The sequence below is a fragment of the Columba livia genome, chromosome 11 (assembly GCF_036013475.1).
Source record: "Columba livia isolate bColLiv1 breed racing homer chromosome 11, bColLiv1.pat.W.v2, whole genome shotgun sequence".
In the NCBI taxonomy this organism is placed as follows: domain Eukaryota; kingdom Metazoa; phylum Chordata; class Aves; order Columbiformes; family Columbidae; genus Columba; species Columba livia.
Genome location: NC_088612.1, coordinates 199,032 through 220,201, shown reverse-complemented (window position 1 = coordinate 220,201; position 21,170 = coordinate 199,032). Strand labels below are relative to the sequence as shown.

The following is a 21,170-nucleotide window of genomic DNA, read 5'->3' as shown; positions in this document are numbered from 1 at the left end:
CCTTTATCCTTCTATTACCTTTCCAAGTGATGGCTACACACAAGCAGTAACATGGCCACTGCAACTGCAAACTCCAAGAGTAATTTGGAATCGGTTACTTGGTTTGTGTAGTGGTCATCCTTACACCCGTCTCCAGTGTTCTATCTGCACATAAATATTTCAGCTAGGTATACTCCTTACAGTCCTTTCATTCACATAAATCTTTCACACAAAGAATCACTGCAGAAGTGTAGAATGATTTTCAATATACCATTTGCAAGCGCCAACAAATCTAACTTTTAATTTAAAAATGCTGCTCATTTAAAAACACTCATTTCTTCCACTGCAAACCACAAATTTCTAGAAAAGCTGTACTCCTCCTCCCAAGCTTGTATCTTCCTTGCGGCTTCCTGCCCCCTCCCTGCCCTACTGCCAGTCTTCGCACTGTCTTCCAGAAGTGCCTTTGTCTAATGTGGTTTAGTCTTACCGATTTTTGGCAAACATCTGACATACAGAAAGAGAACAGCTATGGGAAATGGGTTTGCAAACTCAGGAAAACAGCACTGCATTGGTGTACACTTCGATATTCTCTTCAGAGCCACAAAAGCAAGGACATTTGCTTTTTTCTTTTCCTTGCAGCACTTTAAAATTCTGAAGAACTTGTCAGGTCAGCTCCAAGGGCTAGCCAGCAAGTCAGTAAAAGGGATTCCAAGGCCCAGTATTATGCAAAACTGTTAGAGATTTACAGGCGTTTTTTCAACCTCTTGAAGCCACAGCAACATCACAGGAAAAACATATGCTGGTTATATGTAATTTTTTTAATCTATATGCCATAACTTCACCTTCAAAGCTTACTAGATTGGAAAATGGATCACAGACATTGAGAGTACTTATTACAATGATCAAAAGTAAATTCCATTGCATTATGTCTGAAAACAAAACAGGAAAGAAATCAGAGGCCAGGACTTCTCGTTCACTATGGTCTTACCTCAACTGGAAGTAAAAGGCTGTGATCTCAGCTGACTGAATGTGGCTCAAGTCAGTGCTGCCTCCTGACAGGGATGCAGCTTTCAGACTAAGACAACCAAAAGAGAAATGAGGAAAAGAAACCTCATAACCACACGGCTATTCCCAGAGGGAGATTAGTTGAGAACATATTTGTACAAATAGAAAAAAAAGTATCTCCAGCATGAGTTGTATCCGCAAGACGAGCAAAAGCAAGTCCTTGAGCACTTGACATGCCCAGCCCAGCAAATGCTTAGCTACAAATGTCTAAGTAACCCTTTGAAATCATTGAATAACAAACTTAACTATATGCAGGATCAGATCACATGTGCGGTGGAGTACAATAACTCAGCTTTAATACAGAAGAGAGTATGTGATGATTAACTATTTAAATCATAAGTCTAACACATCCTAAATGCACCTTGTTATAATTGTCTGCTGAGACATTAACAGGGGAAAAAGAGCTGTCCTTCCTTATACTCCATCCCTAGTGCCAGTTTTGCTTGTTTCTAGATTATATTCTTACCAGCCCTGTGTGGACAACGACAGACTGCTCTTAGTAATGGTGCTGAGCTGCAAGTCCAGGGTTATGCTGAAAACTGACGGACTGGTCAACGGTCACTCTGCCAACACAGCAGATACCTGGCAGTGACAGAACCACCAAGAAGCCAAAGACGACACACAAGGATTACTGCTCATTATACTTATTTCTGTAAATGTCAAAAGCTACTTAAAAGTTCTTTTATCTCACCAATCTTCTCTTAGAAATAAAAGGAAATGTGTAGTCAAGCGATAAAATAATGTGTTCCCATGTTTAACGATAGTGATAAAAACAAATGTAGTCTGGTCTTAGATATCTGGTCACAGATAAGAAATTCTATTAACTGTAAAAATAAACCAGTGTGAGCTGTAGCACAACTTCCCCACTCAGAACTCCTTTGTGCAGGAGATCAAGTAGATGTAAAATTACAATCCAGAACTAGAAACACAGGAACATGCTGTTCTTTCTTTTCATCTTTTTAACCATGCTTTTGAGACACCCATTTAGCATCACAAATGCTATTCCTACAATTGTGGATCAACATTTGAAATTCATGTTGTACTATATGCTTTTCCCAGCTGGAAAACACTGGAACAGTAACAAAAGTAGTATAAGGCTATGAAAAGAAACAAGGGCTGAGAAGACAAGTCCACATAAGAATAAATTTCCAAGACAAGGCAGGCAGAATAGATTGTAGAAACTGATTAGTGCTGCTAATGCATTTTATGCATGGAAATCAATAAACATTTTGTAGATGTTAGATAAAAACTGTAAGTATAGAGAAACATCACCTTGCTAGTGATGTCTAGCAGAACTCCTAACTTCAAACACGCATATGTGTTATCCTGATGAAAAACTCAAAATAACTATCATTAGAGAAAATGCTGGAGGAGTCACACAATCAGAAAGCTCAAAATACACCCGATCCATCTCTAGGGAGAGATAAAAATTAAAGTTGGGTGGTTTTGACAGTTCTAGGCATGTCCTTTATACTTTGCTAGCACCGTAAAAAATACTACTTGTATATTAATACAACCTAGTTACTGACAGAGCTAGAAAAACCAAGATGTTTTTCAGATGCATTTAGCTTTCTTTAGATGCAAGATCATCGAAGCATTATTTTAGACCTCCTGAACCCTCCCAAGCAAGCAGACTGTCAGACAAACATGCAGCATCCAGAAGGAAGCAACAGACCTGTTGATACTCAAACAAAAGATTTAAGATCTTGTTCAACAGGTAGAACACACTTACATTGCTCCATCAACAATTCAGCATTTGTAAAGGCCTTTTCTTTTAAAATCAGAGATGTACCATTTCTCCCTTTTACAAAAGAAACGCCTGTCTTGAGCTGCGGGAAACTCCTACATCGTACAGCTGCTACACGCGAAGGCCTGAGAGGGACCATCAGCGCAGTCGCGCCCACGGCAGCGGCCGTGAAGCTCAGCACACGTTCGAGCTGCGGAAAGGCCGAAGCTTCCCACTTTCTTTTTTGCTCTCAGGATAAGCCCCCTGGTTAAAGCCCACGCAGCGGGTTCCGAGCAGCGCCCACCCCACGGCTGCGGGCCGGGGCGCCCGAGATGACCCATTAACCGCATCCCTGACCCCCCGAGCGTCCCGCAGCTGCGGCGGCCCCGTCGGAGCGGACACGACCCCGCACCGCGCTCGCTGCCCCCTACCTGCTCGCCTCCCCGGCCACCGGGACCCGCGTCCCCCCGCACCTGCCCTTTTTTGGGCTGCAAAGCGTCCGTTTTCCGCCAAGGCAACGCCACTTCCCGTAGGGCCCGAGGTAGGGCCGAAGCGGCCCCTCCCGGCCGCGGGGCAGCGGCAGCAGCACCGCCCCGGCCCGCCCCCGGCCCCCCGGCCGTGCCGGGCCCGGGCGCTGCCTCCCGCCCCCCGCTTTGCTCACAGCCGGGCCGTTTCTAACAGCCTGGCTCCGCAGCCGTACTGCTCGCTTTCCTGAAAGACCACGCACGTTCAATAAACTTCATTGGAGGAAAAACAGGGTTTGAAGAGAAAATACGCGGTGTCAGGTAACGCCCACCACCGCGGACTTCGTGATTTCTTCTGCCGCCTGTTGGCTCCCTCCTCACAAGAGGAAAGCACGTTCTCTTTGCTCAGTTTCTCAATACACCCGCTCTAGAGCCAGCAATCTCCAGGATTCAGCAAGCACATCTTAGGCTCAGCGGCACCAATAACCCTTCCTGACTGTGCCAAGATTTCCAGCAGTTATACTTCGAAAAAAAGTGCCTACTAGCCTTTTAAAAATAGCCTTCAATATATGGTCATCTTGTAAATAAAAAACATTGCTGGAGTGACCACAGCAGTTACTCTGTTTGCCCTCATCACAGCCTTGTGGCATTACCTAACGACCAAACCACGTTTATCATCATCAGCTGCAGCTCCCAGTCCACCTCTTACTGCCATCCTCTCATCTGAGCTCGTGTGACATCTGCCCGCTGCCTCCAGCTGTCACACCATTCCTGGCTTTAAATAAAAGCATATCCAGGCAAAGGTTTTCTTCCCTTATGCTGTTCCAACAAGATTCTGTGTTAAAACCAAAATCTGACACAAGTTGTTCCCACAATCTACAGGTTTTCATTTTAGATTTACTAAAGTCTTGAAATACCTACTGATCCAGTTGCCCTGAGTCTCGGGTTCTGTTCTTTGTCAGACTGATCCACACCTATTGCGAGATGAACACTGTCCTACTGAGCTGAAGCACTTCTCCAAGTACAGTCTGAGCCACAGTCTTATTAAATAGCCACCCATTCTTTCAGGAATGATCATATGTGTATGGAATGCATGTGTATGTGTACATATAGGTGTGAATATACGGAGACCAAAGGTGGGTGCAGTTCCCTTCTCAGACATCAGTACAACTGCACTCCCAAAAGAACTGAAGTATTAAGAACCGAAACCATAACAAGTGGGTAAAAACGGTATTTGTCACTTGGAGGACCAGATCAGAGACAATCCCAAAAAAAACTATGAAGCGTAACCGTACAGAAGTGACTTTCTTTTTCCAGTTCTCTGGTGGTTATTTGAACTTATACGGGAAGACGTACCTTTAAGCATTCACAATTTTATACACATCTAAAGATTCACGTCCCTGCGGGCTGGTACCGAACACGCGCACAGTCACATCTTCAGCTGGGGCACGGTGTCACAGCACGGCCAGGTTGCGGAGCAGGGCGCTCAGCCCGGAGGGACGTTCCCCGGCAGGCGACGAACGCTCCCACTTGGTGAGGGACTTGGGCGCCATTTCCTCTCGGGGAGGCGCGAAGCTCCGGGCGGTGAGGCAGTGCCGGGGAACGGCGCCGGGACAGCGGCGCGGCTCACACGACTCCCTCAGGGCCTCTTCTCCGGCGCGGCGACCGCCGGCGGCTCCGCCGAGCCCTGTGGCGGCTGCCGGGGCCCGGCGGGCGAGAAGAGCGGCCGGTAGATGTAGAGGCCGCTCAGCACGCCCAGCGCCACGGCCACCGCCACGTGCGGCAGCGGCAGCCGCCCCATGCCGGCAGGGGGCGCTGCAGCACCTGCACCCACAGACACGCGCGTGAGGGGCCGCGGCCTCTCCCCGGCGGCACCTCCGCGCCCAGGCGGGGAAGGGGGAGCGGGGACGCGGGCAGAACGCTCAGCGCTCCCCGCCCCGCGGGTGCTTCGCTCCGCGGCCCCGAGCAGCACCGTGCCAGACGCGGCACCCCTCACCTGAAAGACGGGAGACCACAGAGCTGAAGCCTCCCGTTCGCTAGAGCGACCGGAAGAAAAATGCCAGCCGTGCCCCCGCCGCCGTGAGGTCGCGCATGCGCTGCCGGGCCGCTGGAGGCCCGCCCCCGCGGATGGAGGCCATGCGGCTGCGCAGGCGGCGGTCGGTGCTGTACCGCGGCCCCGGGGGAGCCGCCGGGCAGCGAGGCGCCGGTAAGGGCGGCGGGAGGAGGGGCGGTGGCGGACCGGTGACGGACAGGTGACGGACAGGTCCCTCCCGCAGGCGCTGCCGGCGGGCCCGCGCCGCTGCTGGCGCTCACGGTGGCGCTGCGGACGCTCAACTGCTTCCTGGTGCGGACCAGCTTCGTCCCGGACGAGTACTGGCAGTCGCTGGAGGTGGCGCATCGCATGGTCTTCAAATATCCTTCCCGGCGCCGCCCGCGGGCTCTCCTGCCGCCAGCGCCCCCGGGGGCACACCCGCAATGCGGGAGCGGGGGCCGCTCGGGGGGGGATCGGCGTTAGCTCGGCCGGTAACAGCGCCTGCTTGGGCCTCGAGGGGCAGCGTCTCATCCTGGACAAGTCCAAGGATAACAGAACCCGAAGGAAGCTTGGGGTCTCAAGTTGTTCATGATCTATCCTTAATAGTAATAATTATGGCTACTTAACTTGGGAATGGGCACACGGCTTAAGGGGCTATTCATACCCGCTGATCTTTGCAAGCATCTACAAAGCTTTACAGCTGCTGGCTAAGGATGACGTTCAGCTGCTGGTGAGTATAATCGATTTAAAAGCATGTATTTATATTCAGTGTATTTTTATCATTGTCCAGGTAAAATACAAAGCCTTGAATCTGGCAGTTAGAGAAGCACGAGCACAGAGAGCTCCCTGAAAGGCTTTGTGTGGGTACAGAGCTCAGTCGTGGGTCACCAGTCAGTACCGGTGCCTGTGACTGCAGAGCATTATTCTTGGCCTCCATCAGTCTCCTTGAGTTTCATACTGACATTGTTTGCCACTGCATCGTAACTGCTCAGTCGTTCAGTTTTCCAAAGCGTTTAGTAACATATATTTGTACTACAGTCAGTAATAACAGCCCTTTTTGGGGATACCTTCTGTTGGTATGAACGGCAAAGAATTCTACTTTCAACTTCTAAACACATTCAGTTGAACTTTAGACTTCCTTTGTTTTGGCAGAAATACCCGTCTTATCAAAGGACCTTACTTGAAAAAAAAAGTCACAAAAAGCTACAGAGAACATTCAGTAATTCACTGTTTTCATGTCTGAATAGTCATCCACTAATTCAGTAGTCCTCTGTTTGAGATTGGAATTTAACAGGTTTGTTGCAAGTATGATTTTCTCTCTGTTTACATAGATATGGGTCCCTAGACTTGCACAAGCAGTGCTGGCTGCTTTTGCTGATGTGAAGCTTTACTCCTTAGTGCAACACCTTGAAAACGCAGAAACAGCAAAGTGTGTGGTGAGTCACAGCCTTTAAAAAATAAGCCACACCATGAAGAATTATCACCCTCACTTAAAACCACAGAATGTTTTAACGTTTCTCCTTGTGCATCCTCTTGTTCATAATTATTTCAGTACTTCTGCCAGCTGTGTTCCTGGTTTACATGGTATTCCTGTACCAGAACTCTAACAAACACCATGGAAACTCTTCTTACCATTTTTGCTCTTTCCTACTATCCGATAAAAGGTTCCAAGATGGGGAGCAGGTGAGAAACTTTCTGGTACTGGTAATTTCTGGCTTGAGGTATCACCAGTCTACTGAAACTGTTTAAAATACTATCTTTTATCTTAAAATATAAGGCCTCCAAAACCACCTCATTCATGTAGCAAGACCTCCAGATCTTGGAAAGAACAACATTGTGGTATTTCCTCTAAAAATGTTTTTGAAGCCGTGATATAGCTGGTATATAAAATGATTATTCTCCAGTTCCCTTACGCAAAGTATCACTTTATGGGAAACTATATCATTTAAGATAACAAAAGCTTGTTTGGGTTCAGACCTAGATGAATTTGCAGTCACAACTTTCTTTACCAGCCATGTATTTTAAAGCAAGTATGTGCTTCCAGTTAGCAACTGCATTGCTAATAAAGCAATTATATAGTTGGCAGCCTTCCAAGCAAAACAGTATCTGCAGTATGAAAAGCTTGTGGTCAGAGACATGACAGTATTTAAATTGTTGAAATGTCACTGTCTGCAAAAGAACTGACCAAACTTTCTGATAAACTTCTGTTCTTCTTGTGTTCCCTCATTCTAGTTGCAAATATTTAGCTTTGATAGCACTTGCAGTTGTTATTCGTCCCACTGCTGTTATCCCATGGATACCTTTGGTCTTCAGTCATTTTTTGCAGGAAGAGAGGAAAGCGGACTTCATCCTACACCACTGCATTCCAGTTGGGTACGTTCCTTGTGAGTTTAAACTGAGACTTTGCATAGTTGTACCTTAAGATTGATTTCACCACCACAAAGGCAGACAAACCAAAAAAGCCGATTCCATGTAAAACACAAGGAAAAGAAGAGAGTCCTTTTGCTCAGGTTTAAAGAAGGGGCATGCTTCCTTCAAATTAACGTATATTCTGCAAAAAAGCACTATGAGAGATTTCATGAGGATGGGACATGAACAGCATTCCAGCTTAATCTGGGATTGTGCCAAGGATACTGGGTGATGGCAACTAGCCACTGGAAAATGGCCATGTGTATGGATGATCTCAAAAAAGAGATTAGAAATAGCTACTGAGGGAGTTTTGACAGCTGTTTAGAGAAGAGTAGAAAACGATACAAAAGTAATTCAGGCAACACCAGTGCAACCAACTTTCCATTGTTTTCAGGTTGGTCACAGTGGGAACCTCTTTGATAATTGACCGTGTATTTTTTGGTGAGGTAAGTTGCTTTAAACTTGACTTCTAAGAAAAAGGTTGGGTTTTAGCACTGTAACGTGGACAGATGCTTCAGACTTCTCTAACTTCTGTTAATTCTGTGACTGTCCTGTGATCTTTAAATATATCCTAGGCCATAAACCCTTAAACACTGACTTCTCAGTTCTTTTAAATGACAGCTGTTACTTAAAATCGGGACGCTCAGCTCTCAATACCAACAAATGACAAAACTTACACACTTCTGTGTTTAATTGCTAAATATAGGAAGTCTGTGATAAGTCTTAGAAGAACTATAATTATGAATAAAGATGCTGTATCATTTAAGGACAGTGAGTACTGTAAGCCAATTTAGCTGTTAATTTTCAGTTTGGATTTGTATTTAACATCTTCTCTCCCCCACCTCCCTTAAATCTCCCAGTGGGTACTGGTTCAGCTGAACTTCTTGAAATTCAACGTGCTGCAGAATTTGGGAACACGTTATGGATCTCATCCGTGGCACTGGTACTTCACTCAGGGCCTGCCAGTCATCTTGGGTACCCATCTGCCTTTTTTTATTCATGGCTGTGTGCTGGCACCAAAAAGGTATCGCCTCTTTCTAGTGGCAGTGATTTGGACAGTGTTGGTATACAGGTAATTTCTCCAAAGTGTAACTTGTATCTTTCACCGGCCGTGTTCTTTTCAAAGCTCATATCCTCTCTAAACAAAATAACACAGAATTCAAGCTAAGTGACAGAAAACTTTAAACTGTTAAAGTAGTTTAAGAAATGCAGTCAACTCTACAATATTGTCTAGAATTCTGTGTAATGCTACTTCTTGTATCATTACCTAATATGTATTTTTAGAATTGATTAGACCTTTAAAGAATAAAATAATTCAACATGAAATTAAATGAAAAATGGAGAAAAAACCCAGCATCAGTCAGCTAACAGGTACTTAAGCAACAACAGAACTAGTTAGAAAACTCTTTACTAGATGCTTGTTCATGAAAATAGCATTTCATTTGGTTTAGTACACCCCCAGTAAGATGAGCAGTTCTTAGGCCTCTAAAACTTATTCCATTCACAGGTCTAGACACATCTCTTAACGTTTATCATGGGACTGTATGCCTCATGTTAAGTTATGTAGAAGAGAAGGTAAGCTGTTTCTAAAGCATCAGAATTAACTGTAGACTAAACAAAAGGGGCGCTTTCTGGCAAAAAAAGATATGTCAAATAAATAAATACTAAGTAATAAATAGTAACTACAGTAGTACAGCAAAACAGTAGTGAGGCCACAACTGCTCTCTCTTCTTTCAGTCCAACTCAAAACTGGATGTAGCTCTGTTGGTTTTAGGCCTTTTTTGTCTCTCTTAGTCTTGCAAGAACCTGTTTGGTTCCCATGACACAAGTCTTGCAGTAATCCCCAAAAAAGCCCCCCAAACGGACATGTGTAAAGTTATATTAGCAGGGGTGAAAGTTACTTAGCTAAATACAAACATGTACTTGAATCTTAGCTTACCATCCACACTTTTTATTGCGTTGTATTACAGAAAGCAAATTGGTGAAGAACTACCTAAGTTATATTTAATAGTCATACAATCAGACCACTTAATTGCTATAGTAGTAGCCAGGTACTTTTATTAGTGTTTGGTTTACCAAATAATCTTAATTTGGATGTACTCTTTATGTTCTTAAAAAGTGACAATTTGCACTTTCACTGCTTCAATGCCAAAAGCTTTTAGTACACGTAAGTGTCTTCCAGTCCTCCATGCTCCAAAACACATTTTGTCAACAGAACCAATACATTTAACTCTTTCACTGTAGTATTATATCTGTTTTATTACAGCACGCTGAGTCATAAAGAATTCAGGTTCATCTATCCGGTACTACCATTTTGCATGTTTTTTTGTGGTAAGCATTGGTTTAAAATGTCTTGGAACCTTCTTTGTATATAATTGTTACGTAAAGAGAGACCACTAATGTAGGTATTTGACAAAGGATGCTTCAAACTAGTCTAACCTTTTCTTACAGCTAGGGAAAACCAACCAAGCACAACCACACACTACAAAAGCACCAGAATGAGGAACAGCAAGTGACTGAGACAGAGCTGGAGAGTCCTTAGCGTGCATAAAAGTACTTCCTGTGAAACACGGGAAGATTGTCTCAGCGACTCCCAACTTTGCAGCAATGCCACCCTTGAGGTGAATTGTGCTCCGTGGGTCCTGTGCAGTATTTTTCCACCTGCTTGTCTCAAATACGCCTCTGAGTATGCAACAAAAAAATTAAAGTATTAAAACCATAGAATTATCCTTTCCTAGACTGAGGTGTGTGAGTAGCTGGAGGTCACCTCCCCACGAGTTTTACAGTAGTTCATGTGGTAGCTTTTCCTTCAGACACAGTGAGGTGAGTTTGTTACAAGAGGAGTAAGGTCCCTAAACCGATGTGGGTAACTTAAACATTAAAGAGAATTTGTCGACAGTTTAAACTGGCAAGCGTATTGCTTTTGCTGAGATTTTTCCAACACTCTTGGATTATTCATTTATCTTTTTTCCTGTTTTTTTGTGTGTGGGTTTTTTTTTTTTTTTCTTTTAAACACAGAGAAGAGCCTAATAAGGAAGTATTTTGCAAAAACAGGCATATAACTACACTAGGGTATCTACAGGAAAAGTAAAATCTTGATGTAAAGTCTAGTGTACTGGAAAGTTACAAAGGAAAGATTAAAACTTCCAGAACATGAAGCTGTATTTTTTGTTAATATCCCTCTTAACTGCTACGTGTATAAGGGGATGAGGTCATCGCCTCCACTTATCAAGAGCTAATTATCGTCTCTTTGGATACTTTAGTAAAGAAAAAAATGACGAAAGTGATTTCTGCTATCTTGGTGGTTACAAAGAGGTCTTTGCTCAAAACATTATAAATAAAAGCAGGAAAAAACCCCACATTCATTTCCAAGTCACATCTAAGAACACTTAAAAGATAAGCTAAGAGCATTTCCCAAAAGCAGTAAAAAAATGCCTGTAATAGAATGTTTCCACCCATGTTTAAACCACAGACTAATTAGCGGACTTTGTTTTCATCTGAGATAAAGATCTGCAACTTGTCAGAACAGACCCCCGAAGACTAATCCACCTTATTACTGACTGCCGAAACAGGCCTGGTCTAACTTGTTTATTGGGATTCAGTAAAGGTGGTCACAGCTAGGCTGCATAAAATATTTTTATCAGGTATGGGCTTAACATTTACATTCAAGAGTTAATAAGGGCAAAGTCTAACCTTTAAATTTCCACTTAAAGAGTAAAGACTGCAAGAACACCGTATTAAAACGCCTCAAAAGCAAGGTATTGCTGTCAACTGGGTAATGGTTTTCCAGTAAGTTACGGTACTGTCGAAAACACTAACAGTTCCACACAGCGTTTATCTCTAAAACGTGCCCAAATGTTTCTCTAGGATATTCTTTGAAACGCCTGAAGACGTGGAAGAAACCCGCAGCAAGCCTCCTGCTGTTGTCCAGCGCGCTGCCAGCCCTGTACACAGGCCTGGTCCACCAGCGCGGCGCCCTGGACGTCGTGAGCCACGTACAGCAGCTCTGCGAGAGCTCCGACAGGGCCCAGGCCTTCGTCTTCTTCATGATGCCCTGCCACTCCACTCCGTTTTACAGGTATCAAAGTAGCTAACAGCGTACTGCATTAAAATCCAGACACTTTAGCAGAAATTAAGATTTTTTTCTTGCCCTAAGCTTAATAAATTGAGATGGACAGATGTATACAGGAAGAATTTTGATTTTTCATATAGTTAATACAGAATGTACAGGGAAAATAAGCCAGATGCTTATACCAGAGGATAAAATTCAGCATCTCAGCTTTATTCAGTTTTTGTAAAATAGCTTTTTATGAGGATATGCAGCAAGTCTTAGGATGTTTGAAAGTAACTCATAGTGCTTCATTACAGTAACTTTTGTAGCAAAACTAAAGACTTAATTGTTACAGTCAAAATGTATTCTATTTTACCTTTACTTCTGCTGGTAAAGAAATGTAATTACAACATACAATGACTGAATTCACTATTCCAAAAAGGTTGCAAGAGATCCTGGCAAGTAAACAAACCATTGAAGCAGACACAAACAGCGAAGCTGATACAGAAAAGTAACTTTGTAAGAAACTAATGTTACGCAGATGGTATTTTTAATTCAGATAAATCTGCTTTCTGTGAACTGCCAACCGCATAGTCACAACAGTTCAGAGCCAAATCTACTACTTCTACTTCAGCTTTCATAAGAACTACAAAAAGGGAAGAAAATGTGATTCGGGGTGGGGGGGAAATCATTCAATCTGGCTTTGACTGAGGTATCTTTACGTGATGAGTAGTTTCATATCTTAGATATCGGTCAGTTTATCCTAAAGCGTGTGTTGTTTTGTTTTTCTCCCTAGTCATGTTCACTGTCCTCTAAGAATGAGATTCCTCGAGTGTCCCCCGGACCTAACTGGAAATGAGAGCTATATTGATGAAGCAGATGCATTTTACTCTAATCCACTTGACTGGCTTAATAAGGAGTTCTACAATGATACATTATTACCCAGCCACCTGATCTTCTTCAGCGTGCTAGAACAGGTATGGTAACTGCCAGATGAAACAAACTGCTTTTGAGGTCAAGTTACAAAATTAATTAAGGGCAAGTTATAGTTAATATTTTTGAAAATTGTTGTCCATAACGTTCTAAGACACAGCTTAAATGAAAACTGAACCCTGTAGTCCATAATATAGTACAGATACCATTCCAGTGCTAGGTACTTAACATTCACGTATGCCCTTTCTGCAAATTCTACATTCTATAAAATATTGTTCTATGGAATTCTCAAGCCATATTAAAACCAATGTGTGGTCTGTTCCCAGAACCATACACTTGTGTAAGCAACAGTGTCTGGTGAATACCCACTCCGGACAGGATCAGACAGGATAGGTACCGCTTTTTCTAGCAGTCTTTCCTAAAATAAAGGGTAAAACTTCCAGGAGACAGTTGAATTGATGGTTTTCAGAGGAGTTGAGAACACTGTTGTGATGCTCCCGACTACACTTCCTGACTGTGGAAACTTATGCATGTTCATTTACAGGAAATATCATCATTTTTGGCTTTAAGGGGCTATGAGAAAACGGCCACTGTCTTCCACACTCATGTGCCTGAAGGACGAGTTGGAAGCCACATCTATGTGTACAGGAAAAAAACTGAAATGAATCACAACAGAAGATCGGTTTCTAGACTTAAGACCTAATGAGGTCAGATTTGCACAGCAGTACTACGCTTAGGAGATCTTGTACTGCAGAAAGGAGAGAGTAGTGAGTCTGAAACCGGGTAAGTCCAACGGGGAAGGCTGATTAGGCAGCCACGGGCTGGAAGCACCTGAACCTCTTTCTGTAGGCAACGTCAGCAGTAACGGCGGGGGGGGTACTGACCTACCTTACAACACGAGAAAGCAGCAGTAAGACCAAAGTTACCATGTGGCTACTTAAACAATAAGAAATTAGACAAGACCGGACCATTTTTATAGAACTGTACAGCTAGGCTAGGTTTGTTTTATAAATAAAGACTTTTATGCACAATGTCTCTTTATTTTTCCTCTACAATATGCAGATATGCAAGACATTTCAAGTGCTTAAATTAGCAAGCTGATTAGAATGCAGCACAGCGAATTCTTCACAATTCAACAGGCTCCTGACCTCTCCCCCACCCCCATAAAGACAGGAAGCAAGTGGAAGATTACAAAACACTGACAAATACATTACCAAAACGTAGTCCTGTTTTTTGAAGGATGAGATGAAGTTAGTATATCAAACATTGCAGTTAATTGTTGGTACATTATGCATGACTCAAGCTTGAACTACACTAATGGAATGCAATTAAGCATATTTTTCATACACAAGTCATTGCACGCCTAGTTTCTGGAACAATATTGCTGGCACCCCAACTATTGTCACCTCCAAAGAACAGTTAAAGCAACAGCACAGAATACGCAAATTAGAGAGCTTGACTTCTGCCTTTTAACAAAAACGTGTAAAAATCAAATTAAAGAAAAAGCTTGCATCTTGCTGCCTTGTTGAAAAACAATTAGTTTCCAGAGAAGATGTAAATTATTGATTCTAATCTTATTTTTACCATAAATTATTCAATATTTTGGATCAAAGGGTAATTGCCCCAATTCTATTTCAAGGTTTGCCATGTGTCTTCCATTAGTGCGACCATGTTTGTGCCATTTACCTTCTCTTTTATTACGGTGGTGGTACTTCTGAGCTTGTTTTTCATGTCTGGAATTTTCAGTTTGCGTGAAAGAAGGCCTTTTAGGTCGACTGCAAGGAGTAAACAGAAGCTTATTACTATTCTTATGAAAGCATATCTCTAAAAGCATTTTGAAACACAGTTACATTGTCAACAGCTTTTAACATCCTGAGGGTGACTGAAAAGAAAAAGCAAATAGTTCTATGAAGTGGTCCTTTCTCTTGTAAGCAAAGTAGGGGTCAGGTTGGTTTGTTTAAATCATCAGTAAGCTGGTGTGTCTGAAATAAATGCTTTCTAAAACCAAAACTGCTCTGCAGCTGGTTGCCCAAAGTCCATTTTAGAATAAAGCCAGCTAAGCAGCCGTTTGATGATCCCTACTGCGGTGCTCGCCTGCACTCTCAGTCTATTTCTCGGTTACTCTATTACATTCTGCTCTATAAAAATAATGAAAACTACGGGCCCTTAGGAAAGCATGCTTTGTGTGAACATGGGCAATGCAGAGGTTTTCACGTACAGCAGGCACTTCTATACAGTGAGGGGGCACTGACAAAACGCCTGCTCACCTGCTGCAGTTTTTGATGCCATCCCATTATACTACATGCTGTTCTCGTATGACTAGCAGCTCTAGCCTGCGAGGCTGAGGTGATTTTCATCCCCAGTATCATACAAACTCCTGTACAATACTATCAATAAATGAATTTTAAATTATGTTTTTATGCAAACTGAATTAAAGTACTTAAAAATTAAATATTTAATTAAAAATTAAAGTTCATTTCAGTAACAAATTAGTAAGAAGTAGCTGGACTATAAATAAAAAAATAAATCCTATGTCATGCGTTTGCCAAAATTACACATTAAAAAGGTCGCTTAGTAGTTGATAGGAATGTCATCCTTATGGTTCAACTTTTAATTAGAGAAAGTACTACCTCACATAATATTTAATAACCTCAAAGTAGTTAAGTATTCAGACTTACTGCTGCAATGAAACACATGAAATAATAAATAATACAAGGCCAAAAGAGAAACCTGTCTGAAGAACTGCACCTTGATTGAAATACTAAATATGCTTTGCACTGAACACCAGCACAGGGAAAAGTTCTATTATGGCTACAAGGCCAACATCTTGTGGATTATAAATTAGATAATACATCACATTTTTTCTTACCTGATCAGAATAAACATTAGCACAAGAGACTATATAGCCAATTTTGTAATAGCAATGATACTAAAAGCCACATAAAATATAATAATATATATTAATACATAAATGTTCCAGAAAGAGCAAGTTACACACAATTTCTTAAGGCTGCTTGCTTAATTTTCTTTCACCAAAGCCTATGCAGTAGAAACAGTGCACCCAGTCTAGCTCCATGATCACATCTAGCGTACCACACCTGCTCTGCGGGAGCCCCGAGAATACTGGAAAGTAACAGAGAAGACAATTCATGCCAAGAACCTTTGTGAGCAAGTCTGAGTAAAACGCAGTGAGGGTCAGGATCTGCACTCGAGCCTGCCACCTGAGTAGCGCTGCTCCGGGCAGACAGTCTAACTCGGTTTTACACCAAGCTACAAGAGAGCAGTGGAGTTCCTGAAGAGCCATCAGGAATACCTACCGGAACAGGACTTTGAGACTGCTCAAATATATCCAAAAACCTCATTCAGGGAAGGACGACAAGGAAGTCCTAGTTAATGCTGCTCCTGAGCTAGTTATTCACTCCAGCAGACAGGCAACCGTAGCTGCTCCATCTAATCCTACTTGCAGTTACACAGTTTTCTAAAGAACTCAGTAGAAATATTAGGTTGTGCTCTGTACAGTGGAACTGTAGTGCCTCCCAAACTAATGCCCCCCCAATTTATATAGAAGGACCTACAGATCCACTTTATGTAACACAAGCTAGTATTGCCATTGAGTCCTTCAAAGAGTGTTCTAGCGTGCACATACACATATACATACACCCTATTAGAACAAGGCCACTAGTTGCCTTTACAAAGACTACTTCATTTTGTTAACAAGTTCAGGAAACGTGGAAACAAACCTGGGTCCATATTGGGGTAAATTATCATAATGAAAGTAGTATCTGTAGATGTATTTGTCCAAATCCTTGAAAACCTTTTCATTATTATTTTGGTATTCCTTCATATCTTCCAGGTAATCCTTGACATCATTAACAAAATCAGTGAACAGCATCTGGTCATGTATAAATACCCCATTATGAAAAAACTTATTGATGAAGTTTTCTAGTTCTCTCCAGTGATGAAAGTCATGTACAACTTGTTGCAAATACTTTCTCATTAGCCGATTAAATTCATCCACCCTGATAGGATCCGATGCACTGTTGAAGAGACTAATGAATTCTTGATGAGCACATTCAAAAATACCAGAGCAGCCCTTTAGGACAAAGTGATGTCTTCTATTACACAAAGGATCATGGAGACACTTCTGTGAATCTGTATCTTTCTCAAAGGTTGTATACTGGTGTTTTCTCCCGTCTCTGAACTCTCTTGGCATGCTAGCTCCCCTGTCCTGCATGTGCTTCAGACTCTCATAGGAGTTATGTTCTCGGTAAAAAGTTCGAGCTTTCTTGTTTGCCTCATGTCTTTTATCATTTGACTTCTTCTTTTCATCAAAGATGTTCTTTGTGGTATCTCTGAAGTGCCTGAATGTAGACTTTACAGAATCTGAGAATTTCTTCAGGTTTTCTTTCACTGCTTCTTTAGCCTGCTTAATCTTTTCTTTATGGTGTCTTACAAACTCTTTTGTGGAATTTTTCATAGCATCGAAAGTTTCTTTAACAGAACCAAAAAACGATTCCTTTGATTTCTTTTTAGTCTTACTTTGCCCTTTAGCACGTTTCCTTTGTCCCTTTTCATTCATTTCTTGTTTTTCAGTTTGGTCTTTCGCTTCAACATACAGCTTCTCCCATAAGTCAGAACGTTGTTGCTCAAAGTTCAGCTTTTTTTCTAGTTCTGCTAGTCTTCCTCGCAGAGTTTCTATTTCTTGATTTTCTCTTCGTGCATCATCATCAGCATTGTCGGGTGTTTGACGAGAACTTAACTGTTCCAGTTCTTTTTTTAGAGCTTCTGTAACATGACGTTCTCTGTCCAGTTCTCTCCTTAACATCTGTGCTTCTGCAAAGAGTGTTTCCTTCTGCCTAAGAAAGTTGTGGTTTCTTTGCTTTTCCTCTTCCAAATGTTCCCTTAGTTTCTGATTTTCCATTACAATAGACTCAGTGCTGGTACCTTTATCTTCTAAGTTTCTAATTTGTTGTCTTAGCTTCCTTAATTCTTCCTGAAGTGAGGCCAAAGCTTTTTCTTCCTTCTCTAGAGATTCTCTTAAGTGCTGATTTTCTGCAGCAAGACTCTTTTTTTGAGATTCAAAGGATTTCTTCTCCACCTCAGTAGAGGTCAAACATGTGGCAAGATCTCCCTTGAGTGACTAATACAAACAATAGGAAAACAAACAAAAATACTACAATTAGAATTGTTGCCATTTCAGCTAGAAAGATGAAAGACCAAGGTAGCCCAGACTGAGGTTACTTATCATTTTGGATGCAGTGACACAGATGTCGCAGCAAGATGCAAAAATAGAGCCAGGCTGTTCATCTCAGATACACACACACAAACACTTTCTCGGCAACAATGACCACGTGAGAGACTCCCCTTCCAACCGCAGGCCACCAGCCCTCGCCTTTACTGCTTTAACTAACCGAAGGATGGCAAACTGGGAACATTAACTGATCCACCTTAAAAATAAACAAAAATGCGCGCGTTTGCCATCGATTTATGTTCAGGAAACTGGGTTTAGAGATTACAAAACAAAATACAAGAGCAGAAGCAAGGGCATTCAACAGTTGAGGCAGAAATTCAGGAACTGATTTGAACCAAATTTGCTGCTGAAAATGCACATTCATGTAACTATATCCCAACTCAAAAGGATCTCCCCACTCTCTTGGCGTCCTTGACAAACTCTAGATCTAAACATACAGAATTATATATAAATGCTATCAGCAACATGAAAGGGAAAAAAAAGACACGCCCACACAAAGCACTCCCTAATCTTCTCTCTGAATGATCTAACAGTACAAAACTAAAAGCACAGGTTAAGTATTGAAAAAAACTAATAAACATTGCCAATTTAGAAAGCAAGTCCACAAAACCTGTAGGTTTAACCTCTAGTAGGCTTTTACCAGCATATTCTACCTCGGCTGTCTTCACTAATGGCACCTGATGTCACAAGGAAAGACACAGTCTCTGTGTCCGGATAACTCCTAGACTACATACATTAATAACATTTTATTTAAACACATTCCAATAACAAGTTAGATCGAAATACCAAATCTTTGTCAAGAATTCAGGGGACATTAAAAAAAACACATTTTCAGAAAGAACTTACTACAGAAAAAATGTAATAGATTTGTGTGATAATTGAATTTCAGTTTGTGTAAATTACACACATAATGACAGAATAACCGCATCACTTCCAGCTCAACTCATACTTACCCCCACTTTATCTCCTGGCCCGTGCTGGCACTGGTAAAGGTCATCTTTCATATCCTTTAATTCACGTGTCTTTGTCACCAGCTGCTGACGTTTCTGGATCTGTATTGTACCTACAAAGATAAAAACTTTTGATAGTCTGACTTAAATCAGTAGTTAGAGGAACAGACAAACTCAAAGACCAACTTAATTTTCAAAAAGCATGCTTACCCCGCAATTAGTAACTGTTTAGCTGCAACAAAACAGAGATTATAAAACCAGATTGTTGCACACTGATTCTGTTTCTTCTAATGATAAATAATTTCTCAAACAGAGCCAAAAATTTGCTTTTCTTTGATGATAACAAATGAAGAATTTTGGAACACTACACAGAAATCAGTTAGACACAAACCAACAGAAGTTATGCAGGACAGAATGTGATTTTTTGGTGGTGGTTTTTTAGTAACACGCAAGACGATCAGGATAGAAGAGAGACCATTAGTCCGTGCATTATCCACTCCAGAACTACAAGTTACATGAATAAGAGCATCTTCACGCAGTATTTGAACTTCAATGCCCAAACACAATCGTCACACACTGCTCACAAACCAGCAACTATCTGCAGGCCCTGTCTTGCCAGTCCTCCCCACGAGCGAAGGCTGGGGGGTGAGCTCATCTCCCGTCTTTCAGCCGCCAAACAAGGGCTGAGACGCGCTATTTGTCCGAAAAAAATACCTTCATTGTACTAGCCACTGATTCTTTCCATCAAGTACAACTTCTCTGCTGGTACTTCCCTACCTGTACACATCTGTGAATACGAACACCGACTGAGTTTTCATTTCTTTAAGATTCTCTTGAATTGAGCCTACAGCAGATGGCAACAGGTTTTATATACTTCTTTCAATACCAATGCAGCATATGCAGAATTCTATTTCTGTATTTAAAGGGGGCTGTATTATTAAACATAAGAAATTCTATAACTACTATTATACTGAAGAATTTTTTGTGCTCTCAGTTTCTATCTAATGTTATCTCAAGTATGTACTTAAAAACAGACAATGCTCTATTAAACCAAGTTGAACCTCAATAGTTCAATTCAGCTACAGAAAAGCAACATTTTTACACCAATTATTTTAAGTTTGCAGAGTCCTAATACATACTTATTGGAAGCAAAGATCCTTGCGTAAGTGAATTTAAGTACACTGGCAGTAAACTTCTTTTTAATTTTTGTGTTTTATAGGTACTTTTGAAGTCCTAAGAATTCAAAGACTGCTTCTGAAAATTCATAGTTTTGTGTAAAAGGGTCATGTGGAGAGGAACCTGGATTATAGAAAAAACACAAGCTCTGTTTTCTCTCCTTATCAAGAATCATAGTTTAGATACAGTAAGCAAAAATCACATTTGGCAGCACAGAAAACGTAGCAAAGACACTCAAAATGCACATAATGAGGTACCATTCCTCAGTAACTGGTTTGTTTCCAGCTGGCACTCTAAGTCACATTATCCTTCAGATTCTTTAAGTAATCTATCCAAATCCCTAGCCCTGCAGCAGTATCTCCTTCTGCAGATTCTGGTTACAGGAAAACAACACCTCTCTGAATGCCCGTAAGAAGACTCTTCTGGCCAGGGCGCTTCCCAACTGGAGCTCTTCCAGCTGCCCGCTGTCCTGGAGAGCTGCCCTCCTCCACATCTCCTTCCTAGAACATCATAAACCAGGTAACTCCTTGTAATACTGATTAGGAAACAGTTATTGATTTAAACCTAGTGCTAGTTGCTTTCTACATCCTTAGAAGTCTCAAAGGGGTCCTAGAGCTCTGTCTAAAGGGAAAACACTATCCTGACACACCACTGCCCCCCAAAAATAGTAATTTCATAAAAAGTAACCCTTGCCAATCGTCTTACATGGCAATTGGTCTAGCACTGAAAGACTGCTGTGGAAAACGTTCATTCCAAGCCAAATCACAAAAATGCAAAGCAGTCCTCTAGGAAGATGGATTTCTCTTTGCAGGTTTGTGGGTCTTTCGAAAAACAGAACAAAAGCACACAGGAAGATGGAAAGCAGGATTTGATTTCCTTTCTAGTGGTAGGAAGATTAGTTACCACGTAACCATGAAGATCTTTCACTTGAAGAGGCAGAAACTAAAGCCCCGCAAAGCTGCCTTCTTTCTGCTGAGAATGCTGTCAGCACTGTCAGCGATGACAATTTTTATTTAGAAGTACAGATTCAATGAATGAACAAATCAAAGTGCATTCATTAATAAAGATATGATCCTGAGTACATTTCCAAAAGCTGTTTCCCATCCATAGATCTCAAAGTCCTTTAAAAGGATA

At 41.8% G+C, this 21,170-nt stretch overlaps 2 protein-coding genes across 6 annotated transcripts in view; one reads left to right on the top strand and one right to left on the bottom strand.

The window, feature by feature from the left end:
* CCPG1 (cell cycle progression 1) overlaps positions 1–21,170 on the bottom strand; it is a 49,293-nt gene that overhangs the window by 8,509 nt on the left and 19,614 nt on the right. For 2 of the 4 annotated variants that reach the window (XM_065076375.1, XM_065076374.1), the window contains 3 exons: positions 18,864–18,973; positions 16,400–17,799; positions 11,542–14,434 (listed from right to left, as the gene is read on the bottom strand). In XM_065076375.1, coding sequence (XP_064932447.1) covers positions 14,254–14,434; positions 16,400–17,799; positions 18,864–18,973 — 1,691 coding nt within the window. In that variant the 3' untranslated portion in view covers positions 11,542–14,253. Of the gene's footprint in view, positions 1–8,348; positions 8,814–11,541; positions 14,435–16,399; positions 17,800–18,863; positions 18,974–21,170 lie in introns of those variants that run through there. The other 2 variants (XM_065076373.1, XR_010475307.1) reach the window with 2 other exon arrangements.
* PIGB (phosphatidylinositol glycan anchor biosynthesis class B) lies at positions 5,312–13,690 on the top strand. Of its 2 annotated transcripts, none has more exons than XM_065076377.1 (12): positions 5,312–5,440; positions 5,511–5,646; positions 5,894–5,996; positions 6,598–6,702; positions 6,819–6,949; positions 7,499–7,639; positions 8,070–8,121; positions 8,536–8,747; positions 9,942–10,006; positions 11,543–11,753; positions 12,523–12,703; positions 13,204–13,690. In XM_065076377.1, exons 1-12 carry the CDS (start codon positions 5,326–5,328, stop codon positions 13,360–13,362), a joined length of 1,611 nt encoding a protein of 536 aa, XP_064932449.1. In that variant the 5' UTR covers positions 5,312–5,325; the 3' UTR covers positions 13,363–13,690. The 2 variants fall into 2 exon arrangements, with proteins under 2 accessions (XP_064932449.1, XP_064932448.1); XM_065076376.1 differs by having other exon boundaries at positions 5,879–5,996.

Coding starts and splice junctions, on each gene's coding strand:
- PIGB (XM_065076376.1), top strand. CDS start 5,326: ATGCGCTGCCGGGCCGCTGGAGGCCCGCCCCCGCGGATGGAGGCCATG. Junction 8,748..9,941: donor TGGACAGTGTTGGTATACAG/GTAATTTCTCCA, acceptor GTTTTATTACAG/CACGCTGAGTCATAAAGAAT. Junction 11,754..12,522: donor CACTCCACTCCGTTTTACAG/GTATCAAAGTAG, acceptor TTTTCTCCCTAG/TCATGTTCACTGTCCTCTAA.